This window comes from Nothobranchius furzeri, chromosome 15 (assembly GCF_043380555.1).
Source record: "Nothobranchius furzeri strain GRZ-AD chromosome 15, NfurGRZ-RIMD1, whole genome shotgun sequence".
Classification (NCBI taxonomy): domain Eukaryota; kingdom Metazoa; phylum Chordata; class Actinopteri; order Cyprinodontiformes; family Nothobranchiidae; genus Nothobranchius; species Nothobranchius furzeri.
The window spans coordinates 46,530,857-46,556,256 of NC_091755.1; the positions used below are offsets into that span (position 1 = coordinate 46,530,857).

The window sequence follows — 25,400 nt, forward strand, 5'->3', positions numbered from 1 at the left end:
CTGGCACTTCCTTTCCTGCACCCACCCACTCACACACACACACACACACACACACACACACACACACACCCTCTAACCCTTTCTTTCGAGGTTCTGGTTCCCCTTCAGACTGCACGCCACGGGCCTTGGCGGTGTTTTTCCGTGTTTATTTTCGTGCCTGGAGCCCACAGCAGCGTTCCACGGCGGGGACGTGTGATCTGACTCTCTTCTCTCCGTCTGATGGGCGAACGGAGCAGAGATGCAGCCCTGCTGGGACCCAGCCAGCGAGGCTAGACCGTTAGCTTCACCAGCAGGCTCCACTGTTTACCAAACAACTCTTCTTCTGTTTTGCATGAAGTGATGATTTTTTAAAAGCTGCTAAAACCGCTCCAGAGCTGCTCTGTGCCCGCCAGCTGCTGCCTACACTCTTTACACTGTTTATAGTGAATTAAAACAAGGTTCTGATGGTGAAAAGTGAACAAAAACATGGATGAAAAAGTAAAACCAAAGAAGTCCTTTATTCTTTAGTCTTCTTCCTCTTCCTCAGGTCCTGGGTCGTCTTCTCCTCCTCCACCACCCAGCTCCTCAGCCTGAACCCAAATCCTGCCCAGCTCAGCCTCCTGTGGGTCCTGCGTCCACCCCAGAGTCTCCTCCCAGAAGGACGTCCCTGAAACACCTCCCCTAGAGAACGGCAGGACCACGCGTGATTTTGGAAGTTCAGGAAGGAGAAAGGCAGCAGCATGTGTCTAAAAGGTCTTTACTTCTCTGTTCTGTTCACCTCGTCCTCAGAGGTTTCACGTGACTAACGGAGCAAAAGGAAGCCTGCACCAGTCTTTTCACGTGTTTTACGTTTGACTTCCTGTCTGGTCTGATCTGACCTGCTGAGCTAGATGGTTGGACCTCTCCATGACCCAAGGCAGGCCCCACATTTGTTTCATTTGTGTTTTATAGAATCTGAAAAGGTCTACTCCCAGGTGGGAGAGGAGGGTTGGGTTGATGGTTGAAGATTGTGGAGGAGTGATGTCATCTTTATCCCAGCTGATGAACTGAGACTGCTCCTCCTCGTTCAGAGGAGCACAACTCCAAGGGAGGTTGTCCCTTAGGAAAGATTTATGACCAAATATTGGCTGGAGAACCCCTGGGGACATCCCAGGAGGAGCTGGAGTTTTGCTGAGTATTCTGGGTCCACCTCCTGGACCGGATGGACGTCCAACACTGTCCCACACGGTTCTTCTGCTGTGACATCACATCCTGACCAGAAGAGCCTGACTCTGGACCACTGTGTCATGGTCTGCATCTGTGTCTCCCCTCATGTGTCTCCTTGTGTTCTCCATTCGTCTCTAGGTTCTGCTGTTGTGTATCCTAGTGCCCTCTGGTGTCATTGTCTACGTCTTCCTCATGTGTTCCCAGAGCTGCAGCCCCTCTAGGTTTTCCTTTAGAATATTAGTTATGTTGTTGCTTTTCTTGTCTTTAGATTTTACTCTTAGGTCATCTTAGTTTCCTCCCTGATTAGTTAATTGCTTTCACCTGGTTCTCTCCCCACACACCTGCAGCCCGTCTGCCACCCATCATGCCCCAGTGTATAAAGCCCTGTCTGTGTCTTAGTGTCTTGTCGGTCCATTGTTTTGTGTCAGCGTTGTTTTGTGCTCTATGTGAGCTTCCGTTCTCCTGGTGATCAGGACTTTGTTTTTGACTTCCTGCCCTTTTGGATTTTTTGGTTCCTCGTCCTAATAAAGAAAGGATTTTACTTTTAAACAGCTCCTGCCTCGTGTCATCTGGTGTTATCTGCATCTTGGGTCCTAACCTCCTCCTAACCCGCAACGTGACACACTGTCCAGCAGGCTCAGATGGACAAACAAGGTTCTGCAGAATCTGAGGACACATTGAGGAGGAGATCCAGCCACCAAGTGTGTTGGAGCAGTGGCAGATTTAGCAATTTGGGGGCCCAAGGCGAACACAGACATGGGCCCCCTTACACTAAATTTTCTACAGTCGTATCTTTAACTGGATTTACGAAACTCTCCCCTCTTCTGACACGAGTTATTTTCACTTTTTATTAGTCCTCCTCTTTTTCCTGTCTTTCTCTCCCTTTGAGTGCTTTCCTCTTCCTGTCAGTGCTCCTGTGATTATGCCTTTCTTTTTTTTCTTCTATTTTCCATTTCGGTCCATGTTTTCCTCCCTTTAAACATTTTCCATTGTCTTTCCTTTTCTGCTTCCTTTGATGTTTACATAGAAAAACGACGTTACTTTTGGAAGTGAAGATAAAAGCTTTTATGAAGCAAGCTGCTTCTTTCTCTTATTGGAGCCACGAGGATAACTCCATCTCATGCTTGATGTTCACCGCCGCTTCGAGTTTGTTACGAACGCTCCCGCCTCTCTTCTTCTTCTTATCTGTGGTCTTATGGCACTTGGCAAACAACACTTTGGTGCATTACTGCCACCACCTGGATTGGAGTGGAATGACTACCAATCACTTCCTGTTTGTGCATCGGCGTCTTAAGGAATACTCCATTGTGGCATTAACAGAGGGGTGCCAGCAGTCAGGGCTAGGGCCCCCCCAACATAAGGGGGCCCCAGGCGACCACTAACCTCTGCCTAGTGGTAAAACCACCACTGTGTTGGAGAAGGGAAACATCTAAAACATGCAGGATTGTTGAGGAGCAGGTTTTCATGCCACCATTATTATAAACATCTGTTGAGTCGATGCCTCCAGCATTTACTCCCTTCTTCAGTTCCATCTGCCTGCATGAGACATCAGAGCTGGTGAGCACACAGGTCAGAGGTCGGTTCAGCGTTCACAGCTTCAAACACCAAGTCGCAGCTTCGCCTGCGAGGCTTGGACCTGACAGAGAAACCTGCGGCTTTTCAATCCCCTCTGCAGTTCCTTCACTGCATCTGTGCTTGGAAGGATCACGCTGATCACATCTTACTCCTTATTGCTCTCCTCTTTTCCACCATTCAGGAGGAGTTGTGTAATTAGCTGCCATGTGTTTTCAGCGTGAGGCGCCTGCAAACCAAATTTCCCTCACGGACAATAATGGCAGAACGGCTGAGTGAGTTCGACTGGGGAGTGTTGGTGAACTTCAGCGATGCTGCCTTCGGTGGATGTTGTTTCATTAGTTTCCATGGCAACCTGGAGTCATGTCGGAAAACAATCCACAAAATTCTTTATTTCAGCCACTAATGACACAGGGAGGGGTTGTAGCGGGACTCGGAGACGTTAGAAAAGAGGAAAGCTGTTGGTCGAGCAGACTGGGAGTTGGAAAAGGAAAACGATGGAGAAAAAGAAGAGATGACAGAATGATGAGAGAGAGGACGAAGAAAACTAGAGTTCAGTCTTAGAAATCCTTCTGCTTACATCAGAGGTCTAAAACATCAGGAACACTCATCAGCAGCTGGATTCGCTGCCGCCGCAACACCACACCGCCCTCTGGTGGCAGATGGGTGGATTACATCCACCTGAGAAGGTAAGTAACTCAGTTCACCGTCCTCCATCTTCTGCTTCACCCTGATGGTCATTTAATTTCAAATGAACTGAAATGTATGGTGGCCCAAATGGTTCAATAAAACACAAAAGCCACAACATGGTGAAAGAACAGATTACATAAATATTCTTCACATTAAACCAGTTTTCTGATCTGCTGCTCAACAGCGTGCCTGTTTATTTCTCCGTACATGCACAGCCCCGCCCAGCAGGTGGCAGCATCATGACCGACAGCTGACTACATCGGAGAGGTCCACAGTCCTGGGCAGTGTCTGATGGAGATGCTGTAGTATGACCCAACCAGGACCTTCATCTTGTTTTTGTAATATTCAGGTTTGTTTGATCTGAAATATTTAGGAGTGATCATGAAAACTAGCAAACACCTTCTGGTGCTTGTGTGTCTGAGTTAAACTGCTGCAAAAACTGAAGTTCTGTAAGTTTTTGGTTGTTTTAAAGCTCAGTTTCTCAGTCGCCCAGGGCCAGATTAACACTTTGTTGTACCCTGGGCAACAATATTAAAGGATCACCATAATATAGTCACATACAGAAAATTTTACTGTAATATGCAGTAAATATACTCAATACTTGAATGCCTGACAACACGTAACCCACTCAGGATAACATTTGACCCACCTCGTGTGGACTGACCAATGAGGAGAGGGTCTTAACTTGAGGCCCTCTCTTCATTGGTCCGTCTGCATGAGACTGACTCTCAACTGACGTTCAGTCATAGGCAGCGAAGCGTCTCTGTGCAGCGCAAAAGCCCGGGTGGACAGTTTGTTTAATAGGGTGACCATATTTCCATTTCCAAACAAGAGGACAGGGGATCTGTGCCTATGACATCACACTATGGCAACGCCACACAAACCATGTTGGGACCCATTTTTTGTAAGAACTAAATTAATATCAGATTCTGCCAATAAAAGGGCTCTAAAACAATTTATATGTAAATATTTTGCATATTTAATGCAAAATCTCATTTTTCTGCTTTAGTGCTGCAACAAGGTTTTATTAATAATAAATTATTATACCTTTTGTTTTACTACAGCATCGGTAAGCTTCCTGTGCACAGATTATTAAGGATGCTTGTTTCAGCTGTGAGATTAGACGATAGGATCAATGATAAAATAAGTTGTCACACACTCCATGGAAACTTTCAGAGAATCCACAAATAGCGGCTTTCAAATGGTTTTGTTACTTTTTGCAAGTTCAGAAAAGCAGCTGATGAGACAGCATGTCTGATAATTTAGTTTTTCATCTGATAATATTAGAACATGTCAGTAATGTCTGAGGAGCTTTTATAAACACCATATAACTAACACTACTGGAGAGGGCATGAATTACACAGAGGCTTCTGGGGAGCCCAGCTGGGGGGGGGGGGCATTTTGCCTTGGCCCCCAAAATGTCTTGAAACGGCCCTGGGTGTGTGACTGAGTGTTGAAGGTGATCTGAATTGTATCAGATGTATAAATATTACATGTGTATAACTTATTGTTTTATACAGGTAAAAACGTGTCGTGGAGATAAATCCACCTACATTTTACTTTTTGTTTTGTTTTTATTTAACTATTTTCCTGTCCTGTCTGTCTCTCATCTTCCTGCATCTCCTCTAAACTCTCCAGAAAAACTGCTGCCTGGATTCTTACTTTTTCACCTCATCAGTTACTTCTGAGCAGATCAAAGAGATCTCCTGACCGCAAAGCGGAGAGCGCGTTTCGATGCTGCGTCAGTGAGGTGAAATCACCGCAGCACAGGTGATGAGCTCCGCAGCAGCAGAGCGCTTCAGGCACAGATAAGACAGAAAATAGAGAACATGTGCGGACATGAACGATCGTGGGTTAATTCGTTTTTTGGTTGCGCCACTTTGAGAATGGACCGTGCGCTGGACGCAGCAGACTGGAGAGCTGAACACCAACGATCATCGCTATAGAGCTCCGGACGTCACGTGACTCTCAGAGAGTAGACGCTCTCTGTGCTCTCTGCTCAAGAGTCCATGAATGATGTAGAAAACGTTTTTTCTGGCTCCCCTGGATGTAGGATGTCCAGCTCTCCCATAATTCGATCCCTGCTCCTGGATGAAAAACAGGATGTACGGTCACCCTAGTTTAATATAAAGCGGGAGATTACAGATACAGTATTTTGCTCGTGCCCTTGCTGCCTTGAGCCTGGGCCCTTTAGGGTTCGTGGGGCAATTGCCCAGTTGCCCATATGGTTAGTCCGGCCTTGAGTACAGCGGCTCGTCCGCATCACGGCTCGCGTTCTGGACCGGAGAGTGAACCGCAGCGCTGCCATCAGAGCTCCTGGTGGGAAGGTCCAAGCTTTGGTTGGAGAATGTCACATTTGCATAGGAGAGGTCACTGAGAAGATCTGCAGCCTGAAGGAAAACAAGAACAAACACGGAGAAGTTCAGTTTGCCTATAGGACAAACAGAGCCACAGAGGATGCCATCGCCCTAGCAACACATACCACCCTCACTCACCTGGAGAAAGGGAATACATATGCAAGAATGCTCTTCATCGACTACAGCTCGGCATTTAACACCATTATACCCTCAAAACTTGCCACGAAGCTTGTCGACCTTGGCCTGGGAACACCGATCTGCAGATGGATTCTAAACTTCCTTACAAAAAGGCCCCAGGTGGTGAGAGTGGGTAAACACACTTCCTCATCACTCATCCTAAACACAGGTATGCCCCAGGGTTGTGTGCTTAGCCCCCTCCTATATTCCCTGTTCACACACGACTGTGTTGCAAAACATGAGTCCAACATCATCATCAAGTTTGCGGATGATACGACCATCATAGGCCTCATCACAGGGAATGATGAGACGGCCTATATAGAGGACGGTGATGGCATTGCACAAGTGGTGCCTGGATAATAACCTGTCTCTCAACATCAGCAAATCCAAAGAAATGATAGTGGACTACCGGAAACGACCAGTCAGGGAACACCAACCCATCCACATCAACGGTGTCATGGTCGAAAGGGTCAGCAGCTTCAAGTTTCTTGGAGTCAACATCACTGAGGACTTCTCCTGGACCCTCCACACAGACGCTGTTATCAAGAAAGCTCGCCAGCGGCTTTACTTCCTCAGGAGGCTAAGGAAGTTTGGCATGAACACGAGTATCATCTCAAAGTTCTACAGGTGTGCTATTGAGAGCTTGCTGTCGAGCTGCATCACAGTTTGGTATGGAAGCTGCTCTGCCAGCAGCCGTAAATCACTACAGAGGGTGGTGAAAGCAGCAGAGCACATCACTGGCACAAGGCTTCCTGCCATTCAGGACATTTATCTCCAGCGATGCCTCCGGAAAGCACACAGCATCATCAAGGACCACAGCCACCCAGCGCATCAGCTGTTCTCCTCGTTACCATCTGGCAGGCGTTACAGGAGTCTGCCTGCTCGGACTACGAGACTTAAAAACAGTTTCTACCACCAAGCCATACGACACCTCAACCATTACACTTAAACACACACAACACAGGATACAGATGTTACCCTGCAGCTCCGCAAGTAAAATTTAACCTGCACTGGTTACTTCATTTTAATGTTACTATTCACTTTTTAGATATATTTATATTTAGTCATCTATACTTACTTATCTATTTAGTAAGCTTTTACTTTTCGCATGACTCTCTAATATTTTGCTTTTACTGTATTATACCTTCTTCTTTTTTCTATTGTATTATGCTGCTGAGAGACCGCTGCTCGTCAAACACATTTCATTGCAATGTTGACCCTGTGCTAACTTGCATATGACAAATAAAACTAAACTAAGTTAGTTTTCACAGCGTCGGTGTGCCCAGACTGGTGCATCCTGTCATGTTTACCGTTTACATCAACATCCTTCCTCCTTCCTCCACCCACATCTCCTTTTCATCACAGGAAAACTAAAGAGAACATTTGACAGCATGCACAATCGTTGTTTCGCACCTTCTGAGAGGAGGCAGCAGCGATGACGCTGTCGTTGGTTCCAGCAACTGTTGGTTTGGAGACTGAGACGCAGCTATAGACTGTGCAGATGTCCACAGGAAGAGGTCTTCTCAGCTCCTCGTCTTCTCTGATATCTTCATAGACACCATCGGGCTACACGTGAGGAGGAGGAGTCATGATGTGTGACTTGTATGAGACAGTTTGACACGCGGGTTCCTGAAACTCACCTCAGCAGCAGCAGCAGCAGCGGTTTGCACGGGAGGATCTGAAAAACACCAGACAGCTGCTGAAGATCTGAGCTTTTTCAGATGAATTAAATTCTACTGGAGGACAACCGGACTGATGCTCCTGATTCTGAGTTCTCCTTAAACGTCACAGCGGGGCATGGGCGTCGCACCCGCGGGGGATGTGGGGGGTTCAACACCCACACTTTTCCAGCTGCTTTGCTCACCTGCACACCAGTCTGGTGTCTCGCACTCTCTCTGTTTGCCTCATCTCCTTCTTCCCCTCCCTCTCCTGTCTCTCCTTAAACCCGACATCGGCTGTCGGGTTTAAGGAGAGACAGGAGAGGGAGGGAGGGAAGAGCTCGACTGAATTCAGAATTTTACATCTTGACATTAGCTGTACAAACTCTGAGTTTGATGAAGTCAAGAACAACCATTTGCAGAGGTTTATAACAGGCGCGGCGCCAGGTTTTCAGTTTTGGGTGGTTCACGGTGATTTTGGACGGACCTCAATAAGCAGTGAGTGAAGCAGGCAGGTCGCTCTAAAAAATTTCGTTTAAAAAGACGTCATTCTAAAATATGAAGTAAAAACTCCCAATTTAATTTTCATTCATTTTTCATTTAGAGGCACCAGAATGCATCACCTTCTAATATTTACCTCTCAACGTAGGACTCTTTCATAAGGGTACATGCACACCGGTAGTTTTTACGGTTATTCATGGGGCAACATCTCCCACATTTTTGAAAAAAAAAATCCATCTTCCAGTAAAAGCAAAGCATCCAGCCCACCTCTCCAAATGTGTAAAATGTGCGTCGCAGCCGCTAGTTAGGCGCGCCGCGCGCACCGTCAGCTACGTCGGCCCAGACAAGAGCAGAGAATAGAGGATAATTCTGTCTGGATGTGGATGGAGATTACATTTTACATCAGCCTGATCATCATTTAAACACGTAAACCATGTGTGTGTGTGTGTGTGTGTGTGTGTGTGTGTGTGTGTGTGTGTGTGTGTGTGCTTACCTCTCTGAGCTGATCTGTATTTGCAGAAAACCAGCAGAGCCGCAGAAAACAAGATGATGGTGATGAAGCTCAGAGTCAGAACAACAAACAGCAGCACGTCTGAAAGAAGTTTAGGAGGATCATCTTGTTTGTTTGTTTGTTTGTTTGTTTGTTTGTTTGTTTCACACACAGAATGTTTTGAACCCGGTTCACATGGCAGGATTTTAAAGTTGTTGGTTGATTTTCAAAACCTGAGAGATTTCGCACGTTGTGATAAAAAAATCCCAAAGTCATTCCGGTTCTGGTCCTACGGCGCGTGGCCCTCTGTGACCGATGAAACCAAGTTCCCACTCCAACATTCCCCCATCAGACAGCAAATCTCACGGGATCAAACATGACTTTGGAGTAAACAAACAAGGAGGAGAAGGAGTGTGTGGCGAGTTTCTGTCACCTCGCTTTCTGATTGGCTACTGGTCACATTCAGCAGGTAGCACGCTTGCTTGCCTCTGAAAATCAGATCAAGACGATCCAACATGTTCCGAGTGGTCCCGACAGCTTCTGAGCAGATCTGTGTGCTCTCAACACACCACACAAGGTAGGATAATCTGATGAGATTATATTTTAAGCTGTTAAGGTGATCGGGGGGTTCAGCTTGTCAGAAGGGGATATTTGGGTCAAAAATGGAACGTTAATGCTGCCGCGTGAACCGGGCTTTAGTGGATCTCAGTGGTACTGAAGGGTCTGCTTACGCCCGTTCTTTGATTATTCATATTTTGCAGCGTTTGGCTTTAGCAGCTGATCTGTGAGCAACAAACAGATGGTCATCACACAACCGCGGTTCTGTTTACCTCCAGATGTTCTCGTTCCCTGCAGCAGAACCGGCTGATCAGTAGAAACTGGAGGTTGAGAACTTCCTGCACCGAAGCTGAAACTCAGCGTGGTCGTTGGTGACGAGGTCTGATGGCTCGATGGTTGGACTTCTGAAAAAGAAGGAGATGAAAGAAAAAACAGATTAAACACCCTTGTGAACACACACACACACACACACACGCACCAGTGGCACTCACCCTCGAACACGACGACGGTAAAGTCTCCGTGGGATCTTCTGGAAACTCTTCCCTGTTGACATCTGTAGAGCCCGGAGTCGGACCGGGTCAGCTGCTTGATGCTCACGTACAAAACCGTTTCTGAGGATCTTTTCTCAGATTCTATTCTGTATCTTCCCATTTGACCTTTGACACCGTCCGTCTGGACCAGGATCCGGTCTCCATCGCATCCTCCTCTGCAGAAGAGCTTTGTTCTTCCCGGGTCGCTGACGGAACAGGCCACGGTGAGCGAGCTGCCGGCGGGTTTAACTATGTGCTGAACTTTGGTTCCGTCCACCAGAGCTGTCGGAAAAAGACAAACATTTATTTGAAGTCATAAAGAAAATCACAAGTGCTGCAGTCATGTGACACGTCGTAGTTTGGTCGTGTCTCATGTGATTCAACAGTAAAACGTTAGTGATGACAAACAAAAATTCGGTCAAATCTCACCGTCTGTGACAGAAAGGGTGAATTCTACGTATGGGTCTGGCCAGTTGGGGATGTCCAGGTGACATCTGTAGAGCCCGGAGTCGGACCAGGTCAGCTGCTTGATGCTCACATACAGAACCGCTTCTGAGGATCTTTTCTCAGATTCGATTCTGTATCTTCCCATCTGACCTTTGACACCGTCCGTCTGGACCAGGATCCGGTCTCCATCACATTCTCCTCTGCAGAAGAGCTTTTTTCTTCCCGGGTCGCTGAAGGAACAGGCCACGGTGAGCGAGCTGCCGGTTTCTTTAAAGAGGCGACGATCTTTGGTTCCATCCAGCAGAGCTGTTGGAGATGAAAGTAAATCAGCAGCTACTTCCTGTTTTCACTGGTGTAATGATCAATTTAAATTATATTTAATGAAGGACCATAAGACATTAAAGATTCGTCCATCTTACGGACACTGGGTTATTTAAATCAGAAGATTGGATCTTTTTATTGCAGGGACTTTTAAATAACACTTTGCATTAACTGAGAGACAAGAGAAGACTTTCAACGTTTAAGTAAATTTATTACTAAATAATTTAACAAGACTAACTCTCTAATGATGGATGTTCTGTTGGAATGAAGTGTGAGGTGGTTGGCGTGTGTGAATGATGTTAAATTCAGAACCCTCGCATCCGGAGAAGCAAGTCTGAGTGGGAGATGATGTTTTGCTCCTAACTGATCAGAGTTTGAGACCCGTGGTCAGAAACACATGAGACGCCATTTTTGTCGCATCCACATACCCTCAGTGAGACCTCCACGATGGATCCAGAATGCCCAGGTCCTCGGACCTTCCTTCCGGTACTGGAGCCGAGGTTACAGCGTCACAGCACGACAAACTAGTCCTTGGATTGTCTCAGGGTAAAAAGCGACAGGTGGTTCACAGCGTCAAAAAGAGACCCTCCTTGGGTCAGCCAGTCCAGCTTTTATTCTGAAAGGTACCGTTGCTTGGTTGGTAACAACGGAATTTCCCCAGCTTGAATGGCTCTCAGCTTAAAGGGACATTATGGAAGTTTGACAGCCAAAACGTGTATGAGCGCCGTTATGGCTGCTCTCGTGGTCTGCCTGTATCTGTTCTGTCTGCATGTGTGTGTGTGTGTGTGTGTGTGTGTGTAACCTTGGTCAGGCTGTGCTGCGGAGTCAAGTTCCTATGCTCTGGGTCGCTGGAGCGCTGGCAATAAAGCCTTTTCTGATTTTTCTGATTTCTGAGAAATAATAAATGTCTTCTTCATACGTTCTCCTGCAATGCCCTGGTCCTGTAGAATGAGCCCTGGCATTTTTACTGTGATTGCCTGTTTTTCTGTAAAATCACAGAAAAGAGAGATGCTCGGGTCGAGCAGGCTGCTTCATGCGCGTTCACGCTCAGGCATCGCCCTCTGAACCGTTCTGTGAACGTTGTTTCAGCTGTCATCAAAATATAAATGTTACAGATACAAAGGGACGTCACTGGTGCTTTAGCTCACCTAGTAAGATGGTGGACTCCCATGCAGAAGACCTGGGTTTGATTCTGGGTGTGAACATAGTTTATTCAGAGTTTCTTTTTTATATTAATTGTCATGACTCCCATCCTTCACCCTCCTCCACTTCCTCATTTTACCTTCATTCGGCTCACCTGGTCCCTTCACCAAGCTCAAGCCACGCCCTGGTTTCCACAGCAACCTGACCTAGACCTCATCAGCTTCATCCACTTCACCTGCTCCTCACTCATCAGCTCATCTTACACACCTGCTTCCCCTACTATATATTCACCAGCAAACCACCAGTTCCCTGCCAGATTATTACAGCCTTGCCAGTAGTTCTCCAGCCATCCACCCTGCCTGATCATTGCCTCTGGACCTTGTTTTTTGCCTGACCCCTGCCTTGCTCTCTGCCTGCCGCTTTGACCTTAGCCTGCCTCTGAACCTGCCTCAGCCTTGCCCTCCAGGTACATCTGCTTTAAATAAAGACTTTTTTTAATATATTTTTACTGTGCTGGCGTCTTCACGGGTCTTCTGAACTCGGTTCCTGACATTAATGGTATATTTTTTTACAGTAAGATGTCCAAATTTTTATTTGAGACTCGCCGAACGGCATTGAATTCACAGATAAAAAAGATGTGGGTTCAACTTTCATTTTGGAACAATTTTTCAAGCAAGGGAAGGGAATGATCTGAGCATGCAGGAGGACTGACCCATCATAAACCTTTGTCGCTGTGCTGAAGAGAAAGGTACAGAACCACATTATTTAATTAATTAGCTGTGTGTTCTCCTGTCCTCTGTCCTCCGGGACACACACACACACACACACTGTCTCAGCTGTTATTTTTGTTAAGGAGCGTGCACGTACAGCATGCGCGCCTCGTGCACGAGCCTACTATTGAAGCTGCCGTCACGCTTTTGGCCTGAGGGGGCGATCACGAGCATAAAAATTCAAAACTCCGTAAAGTCCCTTTAACAAGAGAAGAATAGATGGCCGGTCCATACTTCACTTAACATGCGGTGAACTTCAGGGGATCTTGAGAACGAGATCTTGAATACTGAACTTAAGATGGCGTTGGAACTGTTTTATTAATCTGGATGTTTTTGATTCTGGACGAATCAAAGCCGACAGATTTAATAAACACTGCAGAGACTCGCCACGCTTCAGACTAGGAAGGTTCTGATTGGATCAGTACAGCAATGTGTCATGTGATTATTTAACTTAGTGTATCAGTGTGTCTAGTGGACTAAAATAAGTCATATTACTTATTAAAAACATATTAATCATAATATTGTGAGTTCACAGATCGGTCACATTGTATTATTGACTAACAGTTGTTTAGATTAGCTTTATTGAAAATAGAGTTCTTTGATTCATCGCTGGAAAGTAAACAGTTTAGAAGCGAATGCATGACCTTGAGGCTGTTTCATGCACTCTGGCGTTGTGTCAAAGGGAACTGTGGTTAGAGGATAAATGACCTTGAGGAATAGCTCCTTCATCACGTTACGCTGGGATACGCCCACTTCTACCAGTCCGACTGGACATGCTGGTTTGGAGCTTTGATTGTGAGAAGTGAAGCTTCTCTGTAGAGGAGTGGAATAGATGTGAAACAGAGAAACTCACCGTCTACAACCACGAGTCTGAACTGGTGGTATGAAACTGAAGAGGAACCACCCAACCCACACGTGTAGAGTCCAGAGTCTGACAGGGTCAGGTCTGAGATGCTCACATCCAGGCGAAAGTTGGACTTAGAAGATTTGTACTCCGTTTTGTATCGTTTACGTTTTTTTTCCTTCTCAGAAGTTTTGATGAGAACGTTCTCCCCTTCACAGTTCTCCCTGCAGAACATCCTCCATGTTCCAGGTGACGAGAAGACGCAAGTAATGGTCACCGTTTCTCCTGGATAGTCATAAAAATGTTGCTCCTCGGCTCTAGAGCTGCTTCTGACCTGCAGACCTGCAGAAAAGATTAGTTATGAAAACTAAAGAGGCCTCATCATGTTCTGCTTCAGAATGTAACACGTCAGAAAACAGTCCATCCATCCGTTTTCGGCCGCTTATCCGGAGTCAGGTTGCGGGGGCAGCAGCCTAAGCAGGGAGGCCACTTGGGCCAGCCGAGAGACTCGGTCCCTCCAGCGTGTCCTGGGTCTTCTGTTAGGTCTTCTTCCAGTTGGACGTGCCTGGAAAACCTCACCAGTGAGGCGCCAGGAGGCATCCTAATCAGATGCCTGGGCCACCAATTCGCCTGTTGATCTCGCTCTCCAGCTTTCCCTCACTCGTGAACGAGACCCTGAGATACTTTAACTCCTCCACTCGGGGCAGGACCTCATCCCTGATCCGGAGAAGGCATTCCACCATTTTCTGACTCCAGTGAGAGCTGGAGATCATGCTCTGATGAAGCTAACAGGACCACATCATCTGCAAAAAGCAGAGACTCAATCCTCAGGCCACCAAAACGATCCCCTCAACACCCAACTAGTATGCCCGGCCCTGCTCGGCGCCTCTCAGTCGTGGCAACTCCGGAGTGGTAGCGTCCAGCCCCAAAAGGAAACTGGTTCTGGACCCAGAGCCGTGCGTTGTGGTGAGTCCGACGATAGCTAGTCGGAACCTCTCAACCTTACCCACCAACTCAGGCTCCTCCCCCACCAGAGAGGTCACATTCCACATACCGAGAGCCACCGTCTGAACCCAACACCTTTGGCCCCTCCCACGAGTGGTGAGCCTCTATGGGCTGTGCCCGGCCGGGCGCCGTGGGCGAAAGCCCGGCCACCAGGCGCTCAGTGAGTGGCTGGGGAGAGGGAAGTCTGGGCCTCTCGCCGTAGGCTACTGCCCCCACCACCCGACTCTGGATAAGCGGATGAAAATGGATGGATGGATGGATGGATGGATGGATGGAGTAAAATGTTTCTGGTTGAATAATAATTCACATTTGGAAAAAGCAGAAATGAAAACAAAAATACTCACAGAGGAGGAGAAAGCAGAACGAAGCACGACGGACGTCCATGTTGTAGCTCTGATGTTTCCTTCTGCTTCACAAAAACTTTTCTTCTTATTTCACTTCTCTAAATCAAGAACTTCCTGTTTTACACACCTTACACGCACGTCTTCCTGTTTCCTTTGGTCGATCAGCTGCAGCCTCGTGTGTTGTGTGTGTTGTGTGTGTGTAGCGTACCCAAACTTCAAGTTTTCACCAAAATGACCAGAAATGAACTTTTTCATTTGCAGACACAAACACTCCATCCATCTGGCCTCCAAGCAGGAAAGCACAGGACCTCGTTACCAAACAAGGAAGCCACAACGTCTTCTCCCGAGGTCTGATGCGGACGACGAGACTTCGGCACTTTCACTCTGAATGAAGTTCATCTTCCTTCAATCATAAATGATTTGTTAAAATGTGATAAATGTCACATAATCTTCTCTTGCTGAACCCTGAAGTGTGTGAATAACGTGTGCATTAATCAGCGATGTGTTAAAAAGAGGATTTTTGCTGCAGTGATTCATTCCAGACTTGAACTAGACCGGATCAGCGTTGGATTTAATCAGTTTCTCATACGTCACAAGATTAATATTAATGTTTAACATCCACGTCACACTAAGACCTAACCTCTGAGGGAAGGCGTGGTTTCTGAGGGATTTCGGTAACGTCTTTAAACGTGTCAAATTCTGATTTATAAACAACGTTTAACACATACAGGAATCACTTCCTGATCTAGGAGTTCTCCCGCTGCTTCCTGCTTCGGCCGAGCGGAGAGCAAGCATTTGGACCCGTCCTCTCTTTTGACCTGAAGGTCAAAGCCTCTCTGCAACGCTTGCGAGTGATTTCAGACACAGCGGCTCTTTTAGCACTGCAGACAGACCTCTAACCTGCAGGCCCTGGTTGCGTCTCACGGCCGGTGAAGGCTGAGTTCATCAGGAGCTACGACTCTTTGGGTTCTCGCGGTCCCGACGTTCGGTGACTCACCGCTCAGGCTGCCTTTCCTCCGGACCGCCGGGAACGACACGTGCAGGGTATCGTAGACTCTGCACATCGGCATCGGATGGTTTTATACTAAATAAAGTTTAGATTATCAAACCATGCAGCCAAACAGATTCACAAGCCAGACGTCACCAGCTCAGTCTCAGATACTCAAGAAGGTCCTGCTGAAACATCTAGCTTCCTTTCCATCACTTCACTGTGTTGGTGTCGGGTTTCCTGCTGATCGGCATTGGAGGCTTCCTGGCTTTCCAGAAAATTAACGAGCTGTCGAGGAATATTTGCCTGATCCCGGAGCTCAGAGATGGTTTGCACCGCGCTGTGAATTCACAGACTCACATAATTGTCGAGATGAATCGTGAGCTTGGGACTTTGGCCGAGATTCATGCATTGTCACAAAGATGGATGCCATCAAGGATAGAGTGGACGAATCAGCACGGATTGGGATAGATTAATGTCCATTATTGGGATTCTGAGAGGTTGAGGACCAACAAACTGTAAGACAGAGAGGAAATTATCTCTGCCTGGCCCCAAAACTATTTCTAATCGGAATCTGGCGCCCTTGAGCCTGCAAGGCTCCAACGAAAACTCCCCCCTCAGAAGATACGTGGAATGTGCCGTCGCTATGGCAACTCAACTCTGTCTCCTATCCCAGCCTGGGTGAGACTGCGGGAAGGCCGCCAAATCATTCCAGGGTCACTGCAACCCTCCAACCCTCAATGCTCCTCCCCCCACCCACACTGAGGTGACATGCGCTGCTTCATCGTGGCTGCAGGAACTGAAGTGGGGAGAGTCCCAACCCACCACCCCACCTAGTGAACACTTATGTTGTGTTGTCTGAAGTCTGTTGCATATCTGTCTGAGGTGTTTTTTTGCAGAGCAAAGCTGCCCTCCTGGTAGAGGGTAACTCTGAAGTGCCTTTTTTTCCCTCCACCTGAACCAATCCTCATGTTACCCTCTGATCTCTGTTAAGGTAGCGCGACTCAGGGTTGCGAATGACCACAGTCACCAATTCTTGTCATGTGTCTTGCCCATGTGTGTCTGATCTCTGAATTGTGTGTACTGAAACTCTAATTTCCCGCTGGGATTAACAAACGTCATGTTTAGGAGAGGAGGTTGGACCCAGGATGCAGATGCCCAGAACGACTCAAAGGCAGGAGAGGTCTTAAGAAAAACAATTCCTTTATTTAAGGCGGGTGTGCTGACAAGTCCAAAGCACAAAATAAGACTAATACTCAAAAACTTGAAAAAACTCAAAATTAACTAAACTCACACATGAGCAGAGACTCGGAGAGACTCGAGAGGGGAACAAACAACGCAACACTTAAGACCATGGACCGACAAACACAGAGTGACAAGACAAGGCTTATGAACAGGAGGGAGGTAATCAGGGAAACAGGTGACAGGTGTGAGGAGAGGAGAAACTGGTGGAATGAATCAACAAAATGGGGAGGGAAGGAGCTTGACCAGAGGGCAGATAGACATAAACCTATAAACACAAAACTAAACCTAAAGACTGAGGGCAAAAAATAAACAAACAACTAGACGGACGAGGAGGACTAAAATAAGATTGACTAGGAATAGGGAATGATTAGAAGGACACCTGAGGGGAGTCTACGGAGGGCTGGGGATAATAATGGGACACGAGGAAAACCTGAAGTGGAACTGGAGGGGCTGGGGAACAAAGAGACACAGGACATGACAATAAAGTACCTTTGATTTGATTTGATCACCTGTTATCTGTACAACCATCATTTCATTCATACTTAGTCATGTCAAATCATTTAGTTTAGGAAAATATAGTTAAAGTCATTTTTATGACTATATTCTTGACTCTGTGTGAGTTAATGTGAAGTGTGTGTTCCCTGAATACGTCAAAGAACCAGAAGGAATATTAGGTCAAACATTCAAAGACCAATCAGATGGATATTTCATATTTATACGGAACATCACATCTTACTGATCATGTCATTGATAAGTAGCCGAGACATTTTATTTCTGGATAAACGATCAACAAGAATTGAGTTTCAGGAGCTTTTTATGGAGTTTTTTTGCCTCTTGAAGCAAAAACACTCATCTGGATGTATCACCATGGCAACTGATGCTTTCACAGTTGTCTACATGAGAGCCTCGTCCTGACCAACCGTGATTTTCTCAGCGACGACGTCCTGATCTGAGGTCTGCAGCGGTTCTCACCTCTATCTGGAACCTGGAACTGGGGCGGCGGTGGCACAGGAGCTAAGCGCTCGCCCCGTAAATCAGAAGGTTGCAGGTTCGAGCCCCTCTCAGTCTGTCGCTGTCGTTGTGTCCTTGGGCAAGACGCTTAACCCAACTTGCCTGCTGGTGGAGGCCGGAGGGACCGGTGGCGCCAGCGGTCGGAAGCCTCGCCTCTGTCAGTGCGCCCCAGGGCAGCGGCAGCTACATCGTAGCTCATCACCACCAGCGTGTGAACGGGTGAATGACTGAGTGTGTTGTAAAGCGCCTTGAGGGGTTCCAGGCTCTAGAGGGCGCTATATCAGATACAGACCATCCTAATGAGGTCAGAGCAGGTGAGATCCAGCTAAACTAGATCCACACTTTTTACATCTGTTGGGCTCCCCTTAATCTGTCACAGTGGGTCCTGGGTCCTACTCATGCGCAGGGACACACCTTGGATTTAGTGATGTCTATTGGTCTCTCTGTTGCTGGTGTAGAGATACTGAGCCCGGTTTTTTCTGATCACTCGCCCATTTTATGTGATTTTAACTTGCCCTGCATGCCTGCTGTGGCTTCCTCTCATGTGAGATTCCGTCGTGTTTTAAATGCAGCAAAGATTATTGAGCTTGGTGAGCTCCTATGTGCAGAAGGAAGTGAGCTACACACAATGTCACTTAATGCAGAGGAGCTTTCACTCCAATTTGACAGTATTTGTAAAAACATTTTGGATAAAATTGCACCTCTTAGGATTAGAAAGAAGAGGCCTAGGCCAGAACCATGGCTCTCTGATGATGTTCGGGCCTGCAGGCGATCCTGTAGGAGGGCAGAGAGGAAATGGAAGAAAGACAGACTCCAAGTCTCTCGTGAGATATTCAGAGAATCTTTGTTTAGCTATCAGCAAACTCTTAAGGAAGCAAGGGTGAAGTTCTTTGCTGATATCGTGGAAAAAAAATTCTCACGATCCACGCACTCTTTTTTTCTGTAGTAAATTCGCTACTTGAGTTCTCTGATTCTAGCTCTTTGCCTCCCACCGTTGAAAATTGTAATGACTTTCTTCACTTTTTTGTTGATAAGGTTACATCTATTCGAGCTGCCATTACAAACTCACCACCTGACTCTCTACTCCCAGAGGCTAGTTTCCAGGCTACACTGGAAACATTTGAGACTGTTACATTATCAGACTTGGAAAAACTGGTTGCTCAGCTCAAACCTTCTGGCTCTCCTTGTGATGTGCTGCCCCCTAGAATTTATAAAGAACTCTTTCCAGTGATAGGCCCTTTGCTGTTGGCAATCATAAATGGCAGTCTTACTTCTGGTATGGTTCCGTCCTCGTTTAAGAAGGCTGGTATGGTTCCGTCCTCGTTTAAGAAGGCTGTTATTCATCCTATGTTAAAAAAACCGGGGCTGGATGTGACAACCTTAGCTAATTACAGGCCCATCTCAAAACTCCCTTTTCTTTCCAAACTGCTGGAGAAGGTCGTGTATTCACAATTGGTTGCCTTTTTGGACACAAATGATTTATGGGAAACCTTTCAGTCAGGGTTCAGGAAAGGTCACAGCAACGAATCTGCTCTTTTAATGGTTTTTAATGACACGTTTTTAGCCTGTGACATGGACAATGATGTTGTTCTGCTATTGCTTGACTTATCTACAGCTTTTGATACAGTCGACCACGAAGTCCTTTTGGACCGACTACAGCATTGGGTGGGGATAACTGGGCAGGCCCTCCAATGGCTTCGCTCTTTTCTTCAAGACAGGACATGTAGTGTTCAGATGGGTGAGGTAACGTCACCCAGCGTGAAACTTCGTTGGGGTGTGCCACAGGGCTCTGTCCTTGGTCCTCTCCTATTTGCAGTGTATTTGCTTCCTCTTGGAGTCCTCCTTCGCCAGCATAATATGAAATTTCATTTCTTTGCTGATGACTGCCAGATCTATCTCCCTCTTCAACGTGGGGAGGATAGATCTGTTTCTCCTTTACTGGATTGCTTGAAGGACATGAAATGCTGGATGGCTTCTAATTTTTTGCACCTAAATGAGAGCAAAACGGAAGTTATAATACTTAGTCCTGGCAGAAGAAATGGCTCTGGTGCTGATATTGACCTTGGCCCATTGACACCCTATGAAAAGAAAATGGTCAGTAATTTGGGGATTCAAATCGACTCAGCACTTAATCTTGACACTCATGTAAATACAGTGGTGAGGTCCTGTTTCTTTAACCTGAGAAGACTATCCAGGATCAGGCCTCTGCTGTCCAGAGCTCATCTGGAGTCTTTGTTGCATGCTTTCGTCCTGTCCCGGCTGGACTACTGCAACTCTCTGTATGCTGGTCTGGCCCAGTGCACGGTTGCACGGCTCCAGTTTGTGCAGAACTCTGTGGCTAGGTTCCTGACAGGCACTAGATGTCGAGAGCACATTACCCCAGTGCTGGATGCTCTGCACTGGCTCCCGGTAAAATATCGAGCTCAGTTTAAAATCTTAACTCTCGTTTATAAGGCCCTCCAGGGCAGTGCCCCCTCGTACATTACTGCGCTTTTGAACAGGTATGCTCCATCTCGGTCTCTTCGCTCAGACGAGCAGGAACTTCTGGTGGTCCCCCGGTCGAAATTTCGATCGAGGGGTAGTCGTGCTTTTTCTATTTTGGCTCCAACTCTGTGGAACGAATTGCCACTGAGCATTAGGCAGGCACCATCCCTTCAAGTCTTTAAGACGCGTTTAAAGACTCATTTTTATCTGATTGCGTTTCAGCGCTAGGGTCACTTGAATGGCCCTAACTTTATGGTTTTAACTATTCTTCTTTTTAAACCGGATGCTTGATTTTATTTTGTCCGACATTTGTTTTTTTATCGATTGGTCTTATTCCAATATCTCTTATCTGTAATGGTGTTTGCTTGCTATTTTATGATTTTATGTTTTTATCCTGCTTTTATGCCCATGTATTGGGAATGTTTTTCTTTTAATGATGTTGTTCAGCACCTTGGGCTTCGGATAATGTTGTAGAAGGTGCTATACAAATAAAACTTGATTGATTGATTTGATTGATTAAACAAGGCATCAAAATTCAAATAAAAACAACTTTATTGTCCTGGAGTGGATCAATAACATCACATGATCTAGGAGCTCTAGAAGTGATGAAGACCAGACCTTCCTCTCTCCAGCAACCTCCACCTGCTCCACCAGTAGGACCCCAAGGCCAGTCTGGAGAAATGATCCCTCCAACGACCCAGGTGGAAGCTCCTCCCCATTTTGGGGCTTTGTCACACACACACATCCCATCATCAGTGAGAGGATTATTCCAAATCAGCATCAATTATAAAAGTTATAAGTTCTGCAATAAAGAAGCATCATCAGCTGAATAATCTGGTGTTGAGATTATTCATCATTCAACACAAGTTAGACGGAAGATCTGCGGTCCGGTTCTAACTCCAGCTCTTTAGATCTGGTTCTGGTTCATGGCTGGACTGAGGTTCTGGTTCTGCACACGCTGAGAGACGGGAGGAAGGTCAGCAGCTTCCTGCATTACAGACGTTTAAATTAGAGAGGCGAACGTTTAGTCTTGGAAGCTCATTTATGCTGAGTCATGTTTCAGACTGAAGTCATTCATATTTATACAGAAGAGCTGCAGAAGCAGCAGGAAGTCCAAAAGCAAGCCAAAAACATGAATTTGATTTGGTTTAATAACCTTAATTATTGGATAAGGAACAGAAAAACATCAGCTCGGCGTTTAAGACGTCTGTGATTCTCAGTTCTGTGGATAAAACAACAGTTTTGGAGCATCAGCAGAAGTTAAACCTCAATAAATGAAACGTTTCTATTATCTAAATGACCTTTTCTGCATCGGCTCCTGCAGGAAACCAGCAGAGCTGCTGCTAACAGGACCAGCATGGCGATCAGAACCAGACCAACAGTCAGAGGAACATCTGCACGGTTCAGACAAGTTCGGTTGCACCGAGCCCTGCTGGTGGATCAGGAACTCTGCGTGAAATCACAGAAACGGGAGAATGAAGCTGTTTTTTAAGGTGGAATTGTTTCACACGTTCATGAAGACGTGTCACCACCAGGAAGAAGTTTCCATGCAGCACTCGGCGGTTCTGTTGTTTGCCTCCAGATGTTCTGCTGTCCTGCTGAGGAAGCGACCGATCCGTGGTTTCAGAGCAAACTGAGACCGCCTGAGATGCAGCTGAAGCTCTGATTGGTCGTTGGTGATGAGGTCGGCGGTTCAGCTGCTGCTAGAAGAGACGAGGTGGAACCACGGATGACTGGAGGAACCAAAGAAAAGAACCAACAACACAAACAATGTGAGTTTTTAGTTCAGACGCAAATATCTAATTATAAATAAAGGATTTAACTTTGGGGATGAAGGTCGGATGGATTAAAGTGAAAAAAACGTTCTCACCGTCTCCGACGGCAACAGAAACATCGCTGTAGTCATCCTTCCTGAAGGGCCTTCTCAGCTGGCGTCTGTAGAGCCCAGCGTCGGACCGGGTCAGCTGGTCACAACCAGAAGTCTCGTTGAAGATGCCTTCTACATGTTCAAGGCTGTATCTGTCTGTTTGACCTTTGACCCCATCACTCTGAACCAGGACGTTGCTTCCATCACATTTCCCCTGCAGAAGTGGACTCTTCCAGAGCTGCTGAAGGAACGAGCGACGGCGAGCGAGCCGTCGGTCTCCTTATGGAGGACGTGATGATCTTTGGTTCCATCCAGCAGAGCTAATGGAGATGAAACACAACAGTTACTTCCTGTTTTCACTGGGATCCGCCCAGTTTAAACCATTATTCATGGCCTAGCGACCTCAGAGGCGAAGCTGCTCTTCAACATTCTGCCGAAGCAAGGAGGGAGAGCATTCATGCCCTGGAGGTGATCGTTTCAGAGGAGACCTCATCAGGAAGCTAGACTTAAGCCCCGCCCATCTCCATGTTAGCAGCCTTTTCCTGAATAAAAACTCGTTTTATAAATGTCCCGCGTCTTTTAATCTGAGTGCCACCGTGAACCTGGTCATGTGGTCGGTAGCAGCTACGCTAGGGAGAGGAGATTCTGCTGTGATGTCATAAATGGCACGTCTGATTGAAGCTGTTTCAATAACAAATAAATCATTTATTTACATATAAGGTCAAGCAGAACCGAAAACGACCTTCAGCCTCATTCAGGGAACCGTGAGCGGACCAGACGGGGAGGAGCCTATCGGACGAGCTTCACACTGGAGTCGTGACAGAAAACTTTAGAGATGGCGTCGGCTCAGGAGCAGAAACAGCGTTTAAACTTGACTGTAAATCTTTGCAGATCTGAAACATAAAAGGTTCTGGTACTTTTGTGTCCCGGGTCTGGTGGGTGGCCGTCTGTGAAGTAATGCTAGTCCATCATGAGCAGGAGCAGTGAAGGAGATGAAACATCTCCAGCTGCATCAGAAGCTCACCGTCTGCAACCACGAGTCTGAACTTCTGGAACGAAGCTGAAGAAGACCCGCCCAACCCACAAGTGGAGAGTCCAGAGTCTGACTGGGTCACGTCTGAGATGCTCACATGTAGGTGAAAGATGGACTCAGAAGGATCATACTCCGTTCTGTATCGTCCTCGTGGTTCTGTCTCCAGAGGGGATTTAATGAGAACGTTTCTTCTTTTGCGGTTTTCTCTGCAGAACATCCTCCAAGCTCCAGGTGACAGGAAGGAGCAGGTAAAGGTCATGGTGTCTCCTGGTTCTTTGTAAATCTGTGTCACCTCTGCTCCAGAGCCGCTCCAGAGCTGCTCCAGAGCTGCTCCAGATTTGCTCCAGAGCCGCTCCAGAGCCGCTCCTGAGCCGCTCCAGATCCGCTCCTGAGCCGCTCCAGATCCGCTCCAGATCCGCTCCTGAGCCGCTCCAGAGCTGCTCCCGAGCCGCTCCAGAGCCGCTCCTGAGCCGCTCCAGAGCAGCTCCTGAGCCGCTCCAGAGCCGCTCCAGAGCCGCTCCTGAGCCGCTCCAGAGCAGCTCCTGAGCCGCTCCAGAGCCGCTCCTGAGTTGCTCCAGAGTTGCTCCTGAGCTGCTCCAGAGCTGCTCCTGAGCTGCAGACCTGCAGGAAAGATTCAAATCAGAAACCTCAGCCTGTTCCGCTTCAGAATCACACACACACACACACACACACACACACACACACACACACACACACACACACACACACACCTAGGCATCAAAGCTAAGCACTGGTTAGCAACTGGCTACAGGAAGCGGGCGGAAGTGCAGTTGGCGTGATCGGGAACAGGAGAGAGGGGAAGGAACTTGGTCCCAGTTGGGAAGTCTTGAAGAGGATAGTTTGGACGAACGTGTTTGACGCGGATCAGGAGCTGAGGTGGGGTGTCGTGCACGGCTGACGGGAGCTGGGCGTGATGACAAAACGTTTCCCAACAAGAACAGAACCGGTTTCTAAACAGAACAGAACACGGGAATGAACTCCTTTAAAGAAATTTGCAAACAAAACGGGACACTCCGCCTGGCTCTGGCTTCGCTTCCTGTTCGGCTGCTCCAAGCTGAGAAAGCGCAGAGGGGGGAGGGGCAGTCAGAGTCCGATGGATAGATCAGGATCCGATCATGAAGAACGGGACATGCTCGATGACTGGACGATGTTTGTCCAGGACAACGTTTCAGAGGCGAATAACAACATTCAGTTATTTTACTGGTCACCATCAGAACTTCCAGCAACATGGAAGAAATGCTCCAGAAAAAAGATCTCCCACTCCATCTACTCCACTATTTCCATCCCAAGAGGGGAATCAGAGAGACTTTAACAGGAAGATGAAACATCCAACTAACTTCACGTGTTGCTTTCAAACGGATCAGGTCTGAACTGATAGGAAAACAGGATCTCAGCGTTCCGATGGGTTCCTGCTGAACGTTCCAATCCAAACTCAGTCAGATGAAGCTTCTCTGATGTCAAATTTACATTTGAAATCCGCAAGAATCCAAACGATTCCTCTATGAATGTTTCATCTGCTCCCAAAATGGAGCCTCCTGCTTCTGTTCAGGTTCTTCCAGAGAACCTGGGACCACATCAGGGATGAGGAAGTTCCAACAAAACCACTTGGAGCCACTTCTGTGTAAAACATCTGGTTCAAGGAAGTGGTTTTAAAACTAAAACCGGTTTAAACCTGCAGATTAGCCGGATTATATCTATAGGATTAACTTCTGGTTAAATGCTTCCTGGAAACTCAGCGTTGATGTAAACATGTTCAGGTGTTTGTGGAACAGCTGCTTTTGTGTTTTACTAGCAGCTTCCTGCTCTTCAGCCTCTGGAGTCAAATGAGTCGTTTGTGATCTTAAACTTGTTTGAACTGTACAGAAAAGTCTGCAGATATCAGAATAAACACCGAGCATCTGAAATGCAAATGTCTGAACTTACACCTTTTGCATGTCTCAACTCAGAGTCAGAAGCTGAAATCTGCAGATGAAGAACAAGAAACCAAGATGGAGAAAATCCTCGTGTTCGTGCTCGCAGCATCAGGTGGGTCCCCTCCGTCTGAAGACAGACGACTGACCACTAACCCGATGCTTTCCCGTGACTCTGGTGGGTGTTTTGCGTTCCTTTGTGTCCCTGCAGCTCTGGGCTCCGTCTCCTCCATCCGGTACCGTCAGTAC

At 47.0% G+C, this 25,400-nt stretch overlaps 1 protein-coding gene across 1 annotated transcript; it reads right to left on the reverse strand.

The window, feature by feature from the left end:
• Positions 1 to 2,807: 2,807 nt before the first annotated feature.
• LOC107391509 (polymeric immunoglobulin receptor) lies at positions 2,808 to 14,896 on the reverse strand. Its single transcript, XM_015968837.3, has 9 exons — positions 14,593 to 14,896; positions 13,253 to 13,585; positions 10,148 to 10,471; positions 9,680 to 10,000; positions 9,461 to 9,592; positions 8,634 to 8,732; positions 7,622 to 7,659; positions 7,395 to 7,547; positions 2,808 to 5,837 (listed from the first exon to the last, which is right to left on the reverse strand). The coding sequence occupies exons 1-9, from the start codon at positions 14,630 to 14,632 to the stop codon at positions 5,676 to 5,678; spliced, it is 1,602 nt and encodes a 533-aa protein (XP_015824323.3). The 5' UTR covers positions 14,633 to 14,896; the 3' UTR covers positions 2,808 to 5,675.
• Positions 14,897 to 25,400: the final 10,504 nt, after the last annotated feature.

Coding starts and splice junctions, on each gene's coding strand:
- LOC107391509 (XM_015968837.3), bottom strand. CDS start 14,632: ATGGACGTCCGTCGTGCTTCGTTCTGCTTTCTCCTCCTCT. Junction 10,472..13,252: donor CAGACTCGTGGTTGTAGACG/GTGAGTTTCTCT, acceptor CATCTCCAACAG/CTCTGCTGGATGGAACCAAA. Junction 9,593..9,679: donor TACCGTCGTCGTGTTCGAGG/GTGAGTGCCACT, acceptor CTTCTTTTTCAG/AAGTCCAACCATCGAGCCAT.